The sequence below is a fragment of the Myodes glareolus genome, chromosome 20 (assembly GCF_982192425.1).
Source record: "Myodes glareolus chromosome 20, mMyoGla1.1, whole genome shotgun sequence".
In the NCBI taxonomy this organism is placed as follows: domain Eukaryota; kingdom Metazoa; phylum Chordata; class Mammalia; order Rodentia; family Cricetidae; genus Myodes; species Myodes glareolus.
In genome coordinates, this window is record NC_142045.1 from 52,070,037 (window position 1) to 52,089,836 (window position 19,800).

The 19,800-nt window shown below is 40.4% G+C and overlaps 1 protein-coding gene across 1 annotated transcript in view; it reads left to right on the plus strand.

Moving 5' to 3' along the window:
* Positions 1–19,800, plus strand: part of LOC125397498 (EGF-like and EMI domain-containing protein 1) — a 660,639-nt gene that overhangs the window by 561,691 nt on the left and 79,148 nt on the right. Inside the window, exons 11-16 of the mRNA XM_087899566.1 lie at positions 3,237–3,359; positions 3,831–4,019; positions 5,569–5,742; positions 12,818–12,946; positions 16,234–16,368; positions 19,626–19,757. Of these exons, the coding sequence (XP_087755692.1) occupies positions 3,237–3,359; positions 3,831–4,019; positions 5,569–5,742; positions 12,818–12,946; positions 16,234–16,368; positions 19,626–19,757 (882 nt within the window). The remainder of the gene's footprint in view (positions 1–3,236; positions 3,360–3,830; positions 4,020–5,568; positions 5,743–12,817; positions 12,947–16,233; positions 16,369–19,625; positions 19,758–19,800) is intronic.

Genomic DNA, 19,800 nt, shown 5'->3' on the forward strand with positions numbered 1-19,800 from the left:
CCTTCCTAGCTATCTTCTAGTCATCTCCTCATTGTAGGAAATTTATTCATTCTTTTGCTTTCCTAATTAATAATGTCTTCCTTCAGAAACCATGTAAAGATCTGGAGTCTGGAGAGTGAGCATTGCATCCTCTCTCTCTCTCTCTCTCTCTCTCTCTCTCTCTCTCTCTCTCTCTCTCTCTGTGTGTGTGTGTGTGTGTGTCTCGTATGTGTGTGTGTGTGTGTGTGTGTGTGTGTGTGTGTGTGTGTGTGTAAGTTTGTGGATGCAGCCACTCATGTGGAGACTAGAGATTGAGGTTGGTGCCTTTCTCAAGTGCTTCCCTAACCTATTTTTGAGACAGGGTCTCTTGCTGGACCTGGAACTCACCATGTCTGCTAGACAGATTGGCAAGTGAGCTCCCACGATACAGCCATCTGTACCAACCAACGCTGAGGTTACAGGAGTTGGGAAAGGGGTTCTTCAACAAATGCAGTGAAAATTGGATATCCACCTGTAGAACAAAGAAAGTTAATCTGTATCTCTTTCCCTTTACAAAAATCACTACAATGAACCAGAGATCTTAATGAGACACATGAATCTTTGATCTACTAGAAAAAAAATCTATGGAAAAAACACTTTGAGATAGAGGCAAAAGGAAGAACTTTCTTCAGGGGATTCCAGTACCAAGAGAAAAATCCCACTAATTTATAAGTTAGATTTCAAGAACCTAAAAATGCTTCCACACAGCAAAGGAAACAATCACCAGAATGAAGAGACAATGTAAAGAGCAGAAAACTATTTTTGTCATCCAACATTACAGAGTGGATTAATAGCTACAGCATAGAAAGAGCTGCAAAATTTAAAAACTAAAAAGCCCCTAATATATCCATTGATAAATATATCAATGAATATAATATTTTATTAGTTCTCAAAATAAAAAATAAAAATGGCATAAATATTTGAAAAAAATATTCAACATGCTTAGCTGCCAAGGAAATGCACATTGAAACGACTTTTCGCTTCCATCTCATCTAAGTCATGTGGCTGTTATTAAAAACAGCAGAGAGGACATGGGAAAGGGGAAATCTCATGCACTGTTGGTAAGAAAGCAAACTTGCATGGCCCTCTTATGTAACATGAGGGGCCTGTTTGTTGGGGTATCTGTCCTGCCCAGTACCCCAAAGCCGGCAAGCCCCAAAGAAAATCACACATAGGACTCCATAATATTATAAAACTGATTGGCCCATTACCTCAGGCTTCTTGTTAACTCTTGTAGTTTATATTAACCCATTATTCTGATCTATATGATCTATGATCATATGTACCATATGGCTTAGTACCTTTTTCAGCTGTCAGCTCACATGTTGCTTTTTTGGTGATCTGGGCAGGAATGGTGGAGGGAGCTTCCTGCTTCCCAGAATTCTCCTGTTCTCATTGCATCAACTCTACTTCCTGTCTGGTTTTCCTGTCTATATTTCCTGACTGGCCAATCAGCATTTTTTTAAAATATGATTGACAGATTACAGACAATTCTCCCACATCATTTCCCTCTTTTTTCTTTTTAAACAAAGGAAAATATCCATAGTTCATTTGCTGGGAATGTGGGTGTAGTATTTCAGGCTACTTCATGTTACACTCTTAGGAGTCATAGAGGAAGACTCTCAAAACTCAGGAATTAGATAGAACTACCATATAACAGTGCTTCACCACTCTGTATAAAATGGAAGGGTGAGGTCACCATTCCACATGATGCTTCACATCCATAACAATTACAGTTTCCCTACTCATGATATCCAAGACACAGAACCAGCCTACATGGCAATCAGCAGAAGAATAAATGCAGAAAATGTGGAACATATATCGAACAGAATTTTATCCATACCCAGAAAGATGAAATAAGATCATTTTTTAAAAAAATATGTATACAACTACGGGTCATTTATATTAAGTGAAATAAACCAGATCCAAAAAGACAATTACCAGGTTTTTTTCATATGCATAATCTAAACTTAAACCTGTTTGTGCCTTGAAAGTAGAAAGAAGAGAGAAAGTGGGAGGAGAGAGAAGACAGGTGGCGAGGCATTAGAGGACATAATGGAATTACAGTGACATAAAGACAGAAGGGCAGCTTTAGGAGAAAAAGGGGGAAATGGTAGGTGGAAGGGGCTAGAGAGTGTGATAGGATCCAGGTGATATTAAAGTCAAAGGGCAGCTGTAGGGGAGGAAGTGGTTGAAAGTAAGGACAAAGAGAGTAGGGTAGGGCAATGGGGGAAGGGAAGAACAAAATTGAAACTGAATGTTATGTGTGTATAAGCATGCCATAGTATAATCAATTGCTCTGTATCTTTACTTAAAATTAATTAAAAACAAAAATTACCTTAAATACATTATTGATTTTTAATTTTTCAATTATTATTATTAAAAAAATATTTTCATTAAATCTATCTACAGTTCATAACATTACTATCTATTCCAGCATCAGGTCAAATATAACATTAATGTCACAAAGAACATGGAGTTTCATTGCTTAAAGAGACAAATCCTGAATTCTGATGATATCCAGGCTTTAAACCACTATAAGCCAGCCCTTCAGTGTAGATCAGAGAAAAACATACTGTGCTATCTATATATCTAAACACAGTGGAGCAGATTCATCATTTCCATCCAATTAACAGAACCAACAAAAGCTGCGTTTTATGCACCATCTGCTCCTATGAAGAGTGAGCCAAGATATGATTGTATGACATGAAAGCGCACACTTGCACATATCCATAGGGGTAAGGTGTGTACCATCTGAGGTGTAGTTGAAATGTGGCTTCACTCTGGGACTTTCCGTGGATCTAACACACTGATTGGCTATGAACTCAGATTCAGTCATAAATCTGATCATTACATGAGGACACACTAGTTAGTATTCTTCTGTGTCAAAAGTTCTACGTACACCCTGTGTGGAATTATGCAAAAACAGTTCACGCACATACTTGAGCTGAGAAATTAGTACATTTCTGCAGAATAAGGCACAGCTTGGAACCACTGAGTTTAAGTTTTATGTTCTTCATCCAAGCTACACAAAGAAAGCTCAGAAAACACTTGTTCTGTAAATGTAAACTTGCAAATGAATGAAAGCAAGTCACTAGGTAGGTATGCGTGATACTGAGGGGATGTACTTGCTTTCTGTGTGTCAGTATGCTACTGCTAGTTAGTGAAGGGCACAAAATACCACAAGGGCAGGTGCTGGTTAACTGTTCTCTCCCTAGATGTGGACGAGTGCCTGGATGTCAGTGTGGATTGTGACCAGCTGTGCATCAACTCCGTGGGGACATATGTCTGTGCCTGTGAAGAAGGATACAGAATCGGCAGTGATGGAAGAACCTGTCTCTGTCAGTAGTCAAGGGATTTTCTGAGTCTTTCACAAATTCCTTCCACTTCCTGCTCTTCAGAGTGCTGGAGAAGAAAACTTCAGAACCCTGTCTCCCTCCTTCAGGTTTCTGTCTCTCTCTCTCTATGTTCTACCCTTCTCTTCGTCTCTTTCCCTCCTTCATTCTTTCTTTCCTTCTCTTTCCGTTTCATTCCTTCCCTTCTTCCTGACTCCATTCTTTTTCTTTTCCTCCCACTCTTCTTTCTTTCTAGCCTTATTTTATTTCCCTTGCACTCTGTCTACTGTAATTCAACCTCATGCCAGCAGCATCTGGCTGCTGATACAATGTGTCTTTAAAGAGCCTCCTCAGAGCTCTTTGCCCATCAGTCATCCCCGTGTGCCTGTCTCGTTATTTGTTAATGCTTGGTCGCTTTTTCCTCCTTCTAGCCTCAGTATTGAAAACCAGTCTCTTCTTCTCTGGTCTGAGCTCTAGATGATGATCAGTTAGAAGAGGAAGAAGAGGTACTAGACATCCTGAGGTTTCCAGGACTTCTGGTTGAAAACTCGCCTAGGCCATTCCCTTACCTCGCCCCTTCTCTGGCTGCTTCCTATGAAGATGAAGATGATGAAGAAGACCAGGAAGCAGAAGAGTTCCAGGGTCTGACAGCCTTGCACAGAGAGGGTGAGTAAAGGATGGGTTTCATTGTTCATGGCTCCTCATCATTAGATAACTTGGACATGGTACCCAAGAAATTTCATTATCAATAGTTAAGGTCATCAATTGGGATGGGAGAGTGAGTAGAAAAATGGGTCCAAAACCTTTACTTCTGTAGAGCTTCCTACAAATTTATCATCTCTTGATTTCCATTTTTATACAATAAATAGAAAATATGAAAGTACTTCTGGAGATGGAGTATGAAGCAAAGGAGCATGTTCATGGCTCAGTGAGTAAATGCTTGCTACCATGAATAACCTTCTGAGTTCAACATCTGGAACTCACATAGCAGAAAGGTGACCCACTGCCGACAGCTGCCCCCTGACCTCACCACATGTGCAGTGCTATGGATACACACACACGCACCAAATAAAAAACAAAGAAATAAATATAAAATAGAAACTGGCATTAAAACATTTGTACTATAGTTAATTTATAAGACTATCAATGCGTCTGCATAAAGATGGGCTATCTAAACATTTCTTTATTAAATTTCTGCTGCTTTGGCTACTCAAAATCAGAAGAAATGTAGTTGCAAGCAACACACATAGGCAAAATGAAATCATTTGACCAAGGTTTGGAAAGAGAGAGATCCAGTTACACCTCTTCTGTCTTTCCTTCAATCATTGGCCAGTCATGAGATGGGCCATGCAGTCCTACAGACAGCTGTCAAGTAAGCGAGGTGGGTGCAGTGCTTAGTAGCACAGTTGCGATGAGAATGCACAAAGAGGAAACCAGCGCTGCACAGAGTAGCAAGGCCCCACATCCACCCATCCCCCCCAACCAAGATCAGGATAAAACATGAGCCCATGCCTAAACAACTGCATAAAAGAATACCTCTGAATGTACTTGTATTAGGACAATCTCCATCAAGAAGAGAAGGAAGATGTGAATAGATTGCATCTCAGTAAGAAATACAATATTATACACACATCAAAGAAATGTGTGCACACAGAGCAGGGAGAAATGTTACAGCCGTTGTATTGACAGAAGAAACCTGACTGCAAAAGCACTTACTATAAAATTCTATTTATAAAAAGTTCAGAAAAAAAGTGTGTGGTGTGAGAGATTATGGTAGTGTTTTATTTATGAGCCCAATAGCATTGACATTTTAGGTAAGAGGTAAATATGTTGTACCCTGATCTGAGTTTGTGGGCTGCTGGTGGGTATATTTGAGATGTGTGCATCGTTACACATGGTAGTATGTCTCAATAACATATGCATAGGAAAAGTCTAAAAAGGGAAGCATAACAAGCCTGGACTCTCTGTCCCTCAGTGCTCTAGAATTAGTCCTAGGCCTGGTTTGTTTCTTCCCTATAGTCCTTAAGGAAGGAACAATAATCTAATATTATAATGTACCAAAATAAAAATCTGTTCTGTGTTATGAGCTATCTCTTTGCAAAGGCCCTTTTCTGGACTTTTTGGGGGAAGATATCTGATGTGACTATCTTTGAGGATTTAAGTATTTTGGTTACACGTAGAGCTAGGAGTCAACTAAGCTGGTTTCCCATGGCAGTTTGTTCAGATGGCACCTTTGGCCCGGACTGCAGCTTGAGCTGTGGCGACTGCATGAATGGAGGTAGATGCCAACAAGGAGAGAGTGGGTGTTTCTGTCCTGAAGGCTGGACTGGCATTCTTTGCAATGAAAGCAACACCCTAACAACTGGTGAGGACCAGTCAGCTCCTTTGGGTGAGTTCTTCTCAAAGAAGCAGCCTAAAATATACTGATTGACTATCAATATATTTGCCTTAAAGAATGATGGGGAATAGTGGCATTTGTAAACTAAATATATGACAGAAAGGAAATATTGCGTATTCTCAGTGGAATATAATGTTCTGATTTCTGCTAACCCACAAACCAGAAATTAATAAAGGTTCCTAATAAGTTTGGTCTTATAAAAAACCCTGGACTCTAATAAATCACAAGACCTGGCCAGTTTTTCCAAATGGAAAAAAAACAGGATGGTTTGTATTACAAAGTACAGTGAGTTTGCTTAAAATTTTCAAAAATGAATTTGTTTAACTAGGCTTGCTTCTGTTCTTTTACCTCTCTTCCCCCATTTAAAAATCACATTAACATAACCAATGGTGATAGTTTCATCTTTTTATATAAATCTCTCAGGAGAAACTATCAAAAATTTAAATATGATGCTATCCAAATATCATTTCATTTGTGTTTTAAATGAAGACAGCTTTTGGAAGTTGAAACTTCCACGTGATAAAGTAAAATACATTGAGTGTTTTCTCTTTTTAACTTGCTCATATACTTAAAAATATGTGTCTTCATGATTATCTGGAAGATGGTATGAGCAGAGTTTTTCTTTTAGCTCACTGCATGCAAGAAAAAAGAGCAAAGATATGTTCTACTGCATGTCACAGGCACAGGACCCAAGTCCTGACACAGTGACATCTTTTGGCCAGCATCACTTATTCAGGCATTCAGGCTGTTCCCCAAGAATTCCTGTGATCATGTTCTCTGCTGCTCTTAATCTTTTAAGGAACTCACTGTCTTTATGTAGTTTATATATGTATGTATGTTTTATGTATGTATGTATGTATGTATACTTAGTCACTTGGAACCTTTTAGAATTAGATTGTCATAAACACCCCTTATTTTTTAAATCTTTATCATAGTTCTTTGCCAAGTTGACTATTTCTAGGAAGGTAAACCACTGGTTACTTAATATTCTGCATGTTTTAGTTCTGTGGCTGTTGCTCCACCAGGATCTCTGAAGATCCATTTCTATCTGTCTTGTAAAGCTTCACATGGTGTCCTCTGCAAGCTTTAGTCTTTCTAGTGGATGTCAAGCACTCTTTCTTACTGTACTGATCTTTCTCGAAGAGTGTTCTCCTTGGTCAGGTACAACTCATTCTTATTTATTGTAGGTTACTCTACATTGAAATGGCAACCACATCAGCACAGACAGCAAATCTTGGTAGGGACCCTAAATTATATTAAGCCATAGGATCACATATTCCATAGTATAAAGTGTATATAATGTCATCATATTATTATTACAATATAAATATTTGTTTAGCATGCAGTCCATTGATATACATGTGTGGCTTGAACACATGGTCCTTGATGTGGTAGCATGAAAAACAAAACTGGACAATCTTCTTCTGAAGCATCAGAGGAAAATATCTCTGAAACAAATCTCACACTGAGAGATCAAAGGGAGCCAGGTGATAAAAGGTCAAGATGTCCACATCATCATTCCTGGAAAACCTTGCAGATGTCTGAGTGTTCACCAGTGCCTTTCTGGGAGAGTCTGTTTCAGAAAACACAGTCTGAGAATAAAGACAGAACAACTCCTCCCCCCCCAAAAACAACAAACTCAGAGTTTTGACTAAATTCTTCAATCAAAAGGGAGTGTTGATAATCTTTAAAATCCATATAAATTACATATTTAAAAGATGATAGACATTTTAAAATGCAACCCAGGAAATTAAAAATAAAATTAGTAGGAATCAGGAAAGTGGGGCTCCCAACCCTAACCCTAACCCTTGCTTCTGAGTAGATGACTACCCCAGTATCTTTTTTGGTCTTCTATGACAGTGTCTACTGAAACTTCTCAGGAATTTGTTCAGTAAATTATAAGGAAATTATTTAAATATCACTGTGTACTATTTAATTTTAACAGCAGCTGGATCTAGCCCATTTCCTAGCTTTCTGATATTTAAGCCTCATGGCAGAGGTATTGTTTGTAGCCATGTTTATTGCCACAACTCTATAACATTTCAAAGTCCCTGCCAGCAAGTAAGCTGCAGCAGTCTGCTCACAAACCACACTCAAATGCTCTGTATCCAGACCTACTGCCTGAAAGAGTCAGTCATTTTAAAATGGCACACCTTTTTTCCTGCTATGGCTGAAAACCAAAAATCATGTGGTCAGCTTTTCATCAACACCATTTAAGTGTTTCATGGCAGGGCCTCTTAAAAGAGCTGCAAGGTTTTACATCTAAAGCTGAGTCAGGAAGCCTCTCTTAAATGAGAAGCTTTTGCCTCTAGCACACGGAGCCCACAGGAGAAAATGGTGCTATAATAAGCTGTACTTAACTGTATTCTTTTTTTCTTGTCTAGAATTACTTCCCAAGTTCTCTCAGACTTTATGTGGATGCAGTTGTCCACGTGGGTACCATTTGTCATCGGGGTTTCTACCCTGCCCAGTTGCCACAATTGTTAAGTCCCAAAGAAATCACATAGAGGTCTACATTACTTAAAAACTGATTGGCCCATTAGCTCAGAATTCTTATTAATTCTTATAACTTATATTAGCCCATTATTCTTGTCTATGCTAGCCATGTGACTCAGCACCTTATTCAGCAAGGCAGTCACATCTTACTTCTTCTGTGGTTGGGTCACAACTGCAGACTGGGTTTTCTTCTTTCCAGAATCCTTCAGGTCTTGTTACCCACCTCTACTTCCTGCCTGGCTACTGGCCAATCAGTGTTTTATTAAAATACAAATGATAGGTTACAAACCATTGTCCCACAGCAATTACTCAAAATTAACAATATAGGACTTGACAATTATTTATCCCCAATCTCTTTCTCTTTTTTGCGTTTGCTTCCCCCTTTTTCCTTTCTATTTACCCTTTTATAGGTTGAAATTAAAAAAAAAAAGAATGGGTAGCCCAGTTGTAGTGTACTTACCTAGCATTCACAAGACTTTGAGTTCAAATACTAACATTGCATAAACCAAAAATCTTGGAGCATGCCTATAATCCAGCACTTAAGAGGTAGAAGAAGGAGGATTAGAGGTTTAAAGTTATTCTGATTTCAAGGTCAATCTTGAGGAGACCTTGTCTCAATTAAAAAGGGAAGAAAGGAGGAGAAGGGGATGAAAAAAGATTAATAAACACATTGAAAAAAATAGATGAATATGAACTGTTTCATATAATGGAAAGAGGTTACTGTAGGAGACATCATAAATATGGTTTTAGAATAAAACTTATGAGAAAACATCAACTAAAATAGCTAATAAAATTATCTCAAGAGTTAAATGTACTCATATTAAATAAAGTCACAAATTCTTCGGTGTACATTTTTGAATACCTGGTACTTCAAAAGAATCAACAAACCAGAGAATATTGCCATTTGCTTAACTTCATCAAATTCTGTGAAGGTAAAATACCTTGGGTGCCCCCAAGAGGACTCTAGCTGCTGATTTTAAAATAAGATATTTTTTCTCTGAATAAAAGGTACAGTTTGTTTCTCATTGATGTTGGTTAAATTTATTCGGCAAAGGTGTCTGGGTAGTGTTGAAACCATGAGGAGTTTAAGAAGTAAGGGTGGTTTTATTTGAACCTTGTTAGCATTTTCTTACATCATTGTTTCATCATTATTTTAACCAGCTGTATCATCTGGAATCCCCCTGCTGAAGGCAGAACTCCCCTGAATCATAAGAACTGGGACTAGGTCAGAGTTTTACAATGGGTGGACAAGGTACTAAGAGTTTAATTGCTTGGTAGCCATCCTCAAAGAACGAGCACCTCTCTTTCTTATCTCCTCTTTCAGCACCAGCTGTGATGGACACAATATTGCACACTCAGCTTTCCTAACTGACTCACAGATTGTTCTACAGAGGCCAGAAGAAGAGAGGGCAGGGGCATCTGCACTTGTCAGAACGGAGGCACCAGTGATCCCCAGACTAGATGGTGCCCTTTTTTTTAGCGGGGGAGAGGATAGGGATTCCAACAAATTGAACAGAAATCAAAGGCTGTGTCTATGTGAGCAAGATTATTGTTGCTTTGGTCATGGCGAGCATAATCCAACAAAATAAGAGACAGTTGATGTGGTGGTTTGAAAGAAAATAAACCTCAAATGCTCATATATTTGAATGCTTGCTCCATTGCTGATGGACTGTTGGGGGCTGTGTACCCAGACCTTGAATTTCCTGCAAACAACCTGTTATGCTTGCAGCTGCTCTTAGCACAACAACTTGTTTTTACTCTGAGCATGAGACACTCAGGAATTCCTGATGGCAGGGGAGAGATTTCTGGTGGGTTTGGTTGGGGAGTGGCTATCAGTTAAGGATCCATATATAAGCGGCTCTGGTACACAATAAAGGGGGCATTCCTGTTTCAAGGATGACCCGTGTCTCTGTGTGTATTTGTGTGTTTAAATCTCCAGGCCCTTGCCCAGCTCATGAATGGCCCTGTAGTGCAGGCGCCTCACTACAGGCATAGTACCATAGTACATGTTGTTGTACAGATGGTACAATGGACTATTTAGTAAGGACGAGGAGGTGTGGCTTCGTTGAAGGAGGTATGACACTGGGGGTGGGCTTTGAGGTTTCAAAGGCCATACCAGGTCCAGTGTCACCCTTTGTCTTGAGGATAAGATGTAAACTTTCAGAAAAGGTTAAACTGTACCTTTTCAAGGTACAGTTGCTACAGTACCTTGTCTGCCGACCTACTCTTGTGCTCCCTGCCATGATGGTCATGAACTTAATCTCTGAAAACACAAGCAAGCCCCCAGCCAAATGTCTTTTTTAGAAGTTACTTTGGTCATGGTGTCTCTTCACAGTACTAGAACAGTAGCTGAGACACTTGGCTGGCTGTGATGCAAGCAGGATGAATCCTGATTCAAGATAAGAGTTTTCTTTCCTTCTCAAGAAAAAGTTGGGTTTGTGGATGTGGCTCCAGAAGGAGGACCTGGGGAGAGCTCATGTTTCCTGCAGAACAAAAAGAGAAGAGTAAGACCCATGTGGCAAAAGTAGGAGAGAATTGAGATCAGAGAGCAAGAGAAGGGAAGAGAGAATGGGGGAAGAGAAATTCAGGGTGGAGAGTTCACAAATGCCAGTGACAACCGTGCACAGATTCTTTATGGAAACCAATTCAAAGGCCGTAATTCCTCCACTGGTGCGGCAGAGCTCAGTTGCTGAAGGCAGAAGGTAATTAACATGGTATTACCTAAGAGTCTGCTAGAATTCACTGGGAAGTTTGTTAGGTTCCCACAGTTGATGGGAACATGGAAATCAAATTTCCTTTCTTTTCTGGAGTGTGGAAAGGCTCCTAATGGCTGTCCAACTTCTTCCCTGTGAGAAATATTCAGCTGGTTTTTTTTTTTAAACACACATTAAATGGTTGCAATGAGCTCTGCCAGGAACGATGATGACTCTGTTACAGAAAAGCAAACTGATCACTGTGGAACTTGTGAACTGGTTTGAAAAACATAGATTACAAAGGTCAATAGGTGTTGCAGCTGAGGCATGGTTAGAAGTAAGACCATAGTACAATTCAGATTATTATAATGAGAGACTTATAGAAAGGTAAATCGAGAGAGATGAAGTAAGGCAGACAGCATGAGGGACATTGCTGAAGAAGGTGAGAAGCTGTGTGGCATGCCTCAGACACAGCAGCAAAGATGAGCAGGGAGCTGGCAGGACAGCAGAAATTCTGCTAGTGCTGTGGCCCCGGTACTCAGTGTGGAGCTTTTAGCTTGTAGCATTGACAAGTCGCAGTAGGATTTCAAGCAGAGGAAGAAAGATCATGAATGCACATCTGCAAAAAAAAAAAAAAAAAAAAGAAAGAAAAGAAAAGGCACTCATTAGTCTCCATGTAAACAGAGTGACATCTTTGGGCCTGCGTGTATTGCAGGTACACATTGTGCAGGTCTGTATGGACACCAGAAGTTAACGTCCAGTGTCCTTCTTCAGGATGCTGAGCACCTTGGGTTTTAAGATAAAGTCTTGTTTTTTGTTTTGGTCTGATTTTTAGAAAGGGTCTCACTACGTAGACCTAACTGACATGGAACTCATTATGTAGACCAGGTTGAGTTCAAACACACAAGAATCTGCTTCTGGTCCTCACATTAGTACCAAAAGCGCTTTGCTTGCTGAGCTATGGTCTTCCACCATGACTTCTTAAATAGATGTACTATAATACATAATACTATATATATATATATGTGTGTGTGTGTGTGTGTGTGTGTGTGTGTATTTATATAGATAATTAAAAGCCAGAGAAGTGGATGACTACAAAGAAAATGTCTTCCAGACACAACAAGGCAGTGGCACATATGAACTCATAGCCATTGAGACAGTGTGTAACAAGACCTTCGTCAGCTCAAGCCTCAGATACTCCCAGCATGAAAAGAAGTGGTCATAAAGTCCCACCCCTAGCTGAGGAGCCATTAGCAATTGATAACTGCTGGGAGAATCAGTTTTCTGTAAGAGTGTGGCCCCTACTAGATCTACCACAATCCAGTGGAAAACCCCACTGGATTGAATCCATGAATCCAAGAATTCATGAGCATCACAAATTAGACTTGCTGTGTGTAAAAGAAAGGGAAAAAGAAGATGATACAAAGTTGGTTATGAAGGGAAGTTGGATGAATTTTGGAAGAGTAGCAAGAGATGGTGTGAATGTGATTAAAATGTATTGTAAGAAATTCTCAGGTACTATTAAAAGATTTACTTTTTAAAGTTCCATACATTTATACAACGTATATTGAGCACATCTGCCCACCACCACCTCACTCCAGCTCCCCCTAGAGCATCATACCTTCTCCTCCTCCCAAGTTTATGTCTTACTAAGGATACATGTAGTGCTGTCCGTGTGTGCATGTGGTCATCTGCTGAGACATGAACACTTGCCATTGGCCAGCTCCCCAGAGGACAGTGACTGTCTTTCCCTCAATTCATCAACTGTCTATAGCTCCTCAGATAGGGGTGGAAACTCAGGATTTGTGTTTTATAAACAAAGGCTGTAGAAATTTTGGAATGTGAGCTAATATTTTCTCCTTTTCCATAACTTGCAGGATGCCCAAAGGGGTTCTTTGGGAAGAACTGCAAAAGAAAATGTCACTGTGCCAACAACGGCCATTGCCACAGGGTGTATGGTGCCTGCATATGCGACCTAGGGCGCTATGGAAGATTCTGTCATCTCAGTAAGTCGCAGCTGTGATTTATCTCTGGATGAAGCACAGTGGCTTAGAATAGTGTGGGAACAGATAAGACAGAAGTAGAAGGGACAAAACCTAGTTCACCTACTCACAGAGGCAGGGATTTTATTATGTTCTTTGGGCTCTTTAAATTACAGAATCTAGATTTTGATGAATAAAAATATTTCCAAGTTTTACCTTTTTCTGTCTCCTGCTTTTCTTAGTTATCAAGCAAGGATTGTTGGATATTAAGTAAACACCTGTCACATTGTAGGCTCTGACTGTGTCTGTGTCTAGCACAAAACGCTAGTACATTAAAATTCAGAACAGCTCTTCTGCTTGCGTTACACTGACCATGCACAGTTTTCAAACGATGCCCCAAATACCCGAGTCTGTAAGCCCAGATGAAACTTCCACAGTTTCTCCCTGGAGTAGCATGGAACTGCTTTCCTCCAACACTGAAGCCAAAATCTGTGAATCAGAAGTGACTGCAGCCCTCCCTGCTCCGTGTCCTATTGTCCTTCCTCATCTTGCTGTTGAGCAACTGGATCCTCTGAAGATTTCTCCTAATGAACGTTGATGTCTTGGTCTGGTTAGCTTGCTATGACTGAATACCATAAAATGGATAGGTTGTAAAATATGTATTTAATTCTACAGTCTGAGAAATCTGCATAAGGTCTCTTATGAAAGGTGACTTTGTGGTTTCTAGACAGTTCCTGGCAGTGCATCCTCCTTTTGGGAGGACAAGCAAATGTACTCTTAGATTTTATTACTAAAGCACTAATCTCACACATAAAAACCCTACATCCCTACCTAATAATGTTCCTAAAGTCCCTCCTCCGAATAACATTCTCCAAGGGGGATAAGATTCTATCATAACCATTTTAGGAGGGCAGTAACATTCACACCACTGTTATCAAGGTACAATGACCTTCTATAATTTATAATTTACTTTTAGTTTAATATCAATAAGACTTACATACTTAAGAGAAGGAATGTCTCTGGGAAAAACATAGTAAATTGTGAACAAGCCAATAAGAGATCAAGTGAAGGCATCATAGTAAATTGATAGTGGGTTATGAGCAAAGATTAGGCTTAGGTAAATAAAGGAGAGAATGGAGAGAGCCATCAATAACTGAAAAGCAGAGGTACGGAGGGTACATTCTAGAATATTTTTTCTCCTCTAAGGCATACCTAGAGAAAAAAGCATGACTGAAAACAAAGGTAGTATCATTTTTGTTATTGATCTTGAACTGTAGCAAGATATATCCAATATGAAATAATAACCTTTGAATATTTTATATGTTAATACCAGATGTTTGAGCACAAAAAATAAATTAATACACCTTGTCAAAAAGTTTGGGAAGCTCAATTTTCCATGACAAAATTGGCATTCTTAGGATTTGAATAACAGGCTCACTTGCCAACTGTAAAGAGTGAAGACTTAAGAGAATACCAGCAAACAAGATGTGATGGTAGGGGGCTTGGAGGTTGCTGCTGCTACTGCTGCTGCTGGTGGTGGTAATGATGGTGGTGATGGTGGTAACTGTAGTGGCGGTGGCTGTAGAAGTGTTGGTGGTGGTAATGGGCAGGTGGTAGTAGTAATGATTAACATTTTAAATGCCACAATCTTTAGGAAGAATGCATGCATCCTAGTTCTTCTGGATTTATTTATGAATGTCACTTGACTGGCCCCAAGGATCTCACGTCCCACAGGCACTATTTTTCTAACCACACCAAGTGCCACAAACTGAGTATCTCAAAACAACCCATTGTCTGAGAGTTCTGGAAGCTGGGAGCCCAATTTAAAGGTGTCAGTACTTTTATGGTCCATCCGATGATGTTACAGAAGGATCTGTTCAGGCCTCTTTCTGCCATAGGAAATTCCTTCTATGGTGTCCTACTGCCCTTCTCTGGTGCTTTCACTATGTGTAGGTCTCTGGCAAACCCCTCAGTCTGTAAGCTCATTATGTGTGTTTATTTAGAAACTCATCTATCCCAATACAACCTTGTTTAAAAACATTATATCCTTAATGTATTCAGAAGTAAAGTCACATTTTTAGGTCCTGAGAATCAGGAATTCAAAATTCGAATACTGGGTGTTCTATCTTAATGCCTAACAAACCCTGAGCAGATACTGGCTTACCCAATGATATCCTTTCCACTTTTTCTTTATCCAAACTCATTACCAAGTATGTATTCTGGAATAAGCAGAAGAACCTAGATTGAAGCACACCCCAGTCTTGGTGATGCTGTCTGTGAAACTTGGTGGTCATGAAAATGATCACTTGTTATCAGAACTAAACCCATTATTGAAGCATCCATATGGCTCTGTTGATTGTCTGTCTTTAAAGATATTTGTGCTCTTTCTGGGAACCAGAGTCAGATTCCTTAGGAGCCATCATAACCACCACATTGAATGAACTCCATTAATGTCACTTCCGGTCCCCCAGGGAAGCACCAGAATTCATTGCATTTTCTCCAGCAAATCCTGTCAGGGCACACCAGACAATTACTTTGATCCCAGGAGAACCTTAAAACAGATTTCATTTGAGAAGTTTCTTGAACATTAATAACCGGGAAACAAAATAATTGCCAGAGATCTGTTTTGGAAAGGGAATTGCTCTGTTCTAAGAACTCAGCTGAAGCAATTGGAAAGAGGAAGAGAGAGAATGCATGAACTATGGTATGCTGTCCTAAACACAAGGACAGGATGTTTTCAAGTTAGAATTTCAGCCCTGATTGCATCATCTCTAAAGCTCAGTGGCCTGGGGAAAACAAAGAAGACAGGGCAAGCAGCACTTGCCACAGAAGTGGTCAAGATAATATCGTTGTCACAATGGAAGCTTTGTGTAATCTGTGAGATGTAAAATTATTTCTGATTGCCATATAATCAGGGGGAGTAAGGACAATGGCCAACCTTCACATAAGTGCTTGTCCGTCATCTCCAGGCTTCAGCTGGATGATGAGGGGCCTGGCAGCCAAAGCAGTCCTTGGAGAATATTAAGTCCAGGCAGCAATAGCGAACATTTGAGAAGCAATCTCTCTCCCAGCATCACCGCGGCCTTTTAAGTAATTCAGCCTTCACTGTTCATGTCCAGTTGCCAAAAAGCAAATGAATTGCCTGATTTGAAAGACATTTGTTGCCTCATTTTTTTTTGGTTTGGCAGTCATGATGATCCCCCTATTCTCCTTATAATCAGGTCCCGAAGAATGTCATGCCTGTGCGCTAACAATTTCAAATAAACAAAGCACAGTTTTCAGGTGACCAGCCTGCTTTACTCTGCTTTCAGGTTGTCCCAGGGGGACGTATGGAACTGCCTGTTCTTTGGAATGTCAGTGCGTGGAGGAGAACACCCTGGAATGCAGTGCCAAAAATGGTAGTTGCACCTGCAAATCTGGTTACCAAGGAAACAGATGCCAGGAAGGTACAATCCAATGATGGATTTCTGGGCTTCTCTAATAATAAATGATCAGTCTTTGTTCAGCGTGTGTTATTAATGAGGTAATCCACACCAGTGTCCTCGGAGGTGGGGATGTTTTATTGATCCCCCGTTGCAGGTGAGGAAACTGAGACGGGGGGCAATACAATTATTGAACCTTGTCTTCTTGGCCACTGCTGTTAGCAGTCCCTTTTTCAGCCTGAGCAAAGGAGAAAAGGGTCACACTGACTAAAATTATATCTGAAAACAATTAAAGATAGACAACATTGACGCATCAACCAAGGACCTGCTCTCTTTCAGAATGAAAGACCATATTCTTTCATATAAAAATCCAATCATGCAAATACATTTATTAGCAGTTCCTTAACCATAGAGAATTTACATATGGATGCCAGTACTGTCATTTGTTAACTATACAGATGTCACATAATCTTTAGACCAATCTATAGGCAGTGAGTTATGATGCCAATCATAAAGAAAGTGTAGACATGTCAGGAAAGCCATCCCTGGCTTGTAGACTCTGGGATGCTCATGGTTTTGGTGTTTGGTCGCTTGTCACTGAATGCCATTCACGCCACTTCTTAAGAATGTGCCTTGCACTGTCCTTGAAGTTTTTTTGTTTTGTTTTGTTGTTGTTTGGGTTTGTTATTTTTTTTTGCTGCTCTATAGTATTTCTCATCTTCTGCTCTACCATATTTACCTACTATTGTTGTATTTGATATGAATTATCATTCTCTTGATAGGATCTGGGTTCCACGTGGACAGGCTCTCTGTTTTGTTTTCTTCTGTATTCCCTCACTTCTGCGACTACTAGTCAGTAAATCTTTTCTTAAATCAACACATGGTATGTAGGATCAGGCTTATTATTTATATATTTTCATCAAGCCCCAGGGATTCTTATTTAAGAAAAGAAAATTGTCATGACCCTTTTGCTCTTTCCTAAGAACTGCACACGTAGGACAAACCAAATGACCAGGACTAACAGTGAGTCCTCACATCCTTTGGAACCAGGAGAGGTTACTAGGCTCTGATTGGAGGACAGCGCAGTGCTGAGTCTGCTCACAGAAGCCGGGGACTGAAACTTGTCTTAGAATCCCTTATGCACTGGTTTAGCGAAGGACGTCGTCCTGTTCTGCAACTAGAAACCTCTTCCGCTTATGAGCCAGCCCATTTGTGGTGGCTGCATTGTAACGACCTAAGTAATGAAGAAATGAACTTGAGGAAGCAGAAGTCCAATCTCAAGCAAATGTGTTTAATATGACACAAGCATAAGTCGCATGTCACTCAATCTCTGCCCTGATTTTAAGCCTGATGTTAGCTTTCTTTCCGTGTCCCTACTGAGATGGCGTGTTCTGGAAGTCAATGCACAAGGATATAATACCATGTACACACACCTGGGTAAATTTAATTTATTCTGACAACATTTCCTTAAAGCAGCTGCTGAACATACCTTATTGGAAAAGGCTTCTGAGATCCCCACTGTGAAGGAAAATGAGTTGAAAGTCTATGTAAATCAGCAAAATAGAGAGGTCACCATAATCTCTAGAAAACATATTATTTTTCAATCAGATAGCTTTGTCCAATCCTGATAGTTTTGTCTAACCACGAAATGAAATGTGGAATAAGACTGGAGCATGTGGGTGAGCTCACCATGATTGGCAACTGAAATTAAGGCAAAGAGAGCACTTGTTGAGTCGAGCATGGTGAAAACCGGCCCTGTTGTTTTTCTGGATCTCAAGCCCTGGAGTGGCCCCAAAGCTCACAGAGCCAGACAGAGCTTCAAGAATCTTACCTTCAGGCCTGCGTCATGAATAGTCAGATAAGTATTGTTTCGGTGGTACTGGGGAGCAGCACCCTGAACAATCAACACTAACCTCAGTTAGCTTATCAGCAATGGCTTCTCCAGACAGCAAAGTGACTTTCTTCCAGCAACCTGTGACAGAGGGGAGAAAAACCACTTAAAAACTGCCAATGTATCCTGGGTAAAAGTTTGTATCATGGGTATTTGGAACCCCAACTACAGGCAGATTTTTAAATGTGGGGGACCCAGTGGTCCAGAGATCCCCCCATAAGCCCATTTTAGGAAGGCTATGCAGCCCCTGTGCCATTGCAAGAAAATCAAATCTGGATTTAAATCATTCCACCACAGGCAAACTTGAAATTCAAAACCACAGTGGGTCTCTCAGAGCACAATAGACGACTTGAGTGTCTCTGAATGGTTCAGCATCACGTAGTGTGATAGGAGCCCTAGATGCCCAAACTGAAAGATGCAGGATTAAATTTCAACTTTGTTGCCTACAGCTTTATGACAGCAGATGCACCGCGTCTTCAAACCTCATTTAGTACAGGGTAAAGTTGTGATTGGCTGGTTTTTCTTTTTTAAATATGATGTAAGTATATAAGGATATGGCTGCAAATCTGGTATGACACCTCAGAAAATGTGGTGATTCTGCCATTCAGAGACTCTGCCCAGCACAAGACACACATCGCAGAAGGGCAAAGTGCGCTATAACTTCCAGCCATTGTCAAGCGTGTAAGGAAGTTTCACTGTTTTCTCTGTGTTCATAAGATAACTTCTCCCATGTTTCTACTTGCAGGGTTTAGACAGTGGATCATACGCTGTCCCTAAAGAGTCTGTGAGCCAGCAGTATCTACTGCTTGTCCTTTTCCATCAATAGTTCAAGGGACATTCAACAGGACAGCATGCAGTTTCTCTCTAGCCACCTTAGACACTGTACATGCCATAAAGAACACAGGCGTAGAGCCCTGCCTTGGCTAGGCTTGGAGAAGGAAGCATTGATGAGGAAGTAGATGTGCAGCTAGCATTTGGGGGCATTCTTCTGGGATGCTTTTCACAAATCACGCTCCCGTCTCATGCTTGTTCTGCTCAAGTGCTTCCAAAGATAAATCAAAATGGATTCCATTGTGACTGCCTGAAACCACACACACACACACACACACACACACACACACACACACACTTTCAGCAAAAGAAAAAGAGAAAAGAGAAACGACTATTACCACATCTGTGTTCCCAAAGTGACAAACACAGCATTGTGTTGATTTCTTTCGGGAGTGCTTGCTTTTGGGGGAGACATAAATCTTCAGAGGCTAGCGAACACTTTTTTCTTTGCAAACCCCGCCCCCCCCCCACAAACACACACACACAATTTGCCATCTCATTTAGGCGACAGTAAACATGAAATCTGGAGCCATCTTTCTTTTCGTTTTTATTTTACAAGCCTGCCCTGACGGCCTCTGGGGACCAGAATGCCAGTTTTCCTGTGGACTCTGTGAAAATGGAGGTCGTTGCAACGGAGAGTCTGGAAGCTGCGACTGTGCCCCTGGTTACACAGGAAAATCCTGTGCCATGTGTAAGTAGTAAACCCAGACAGGGTGAAGAGTAAAGTCAACCAA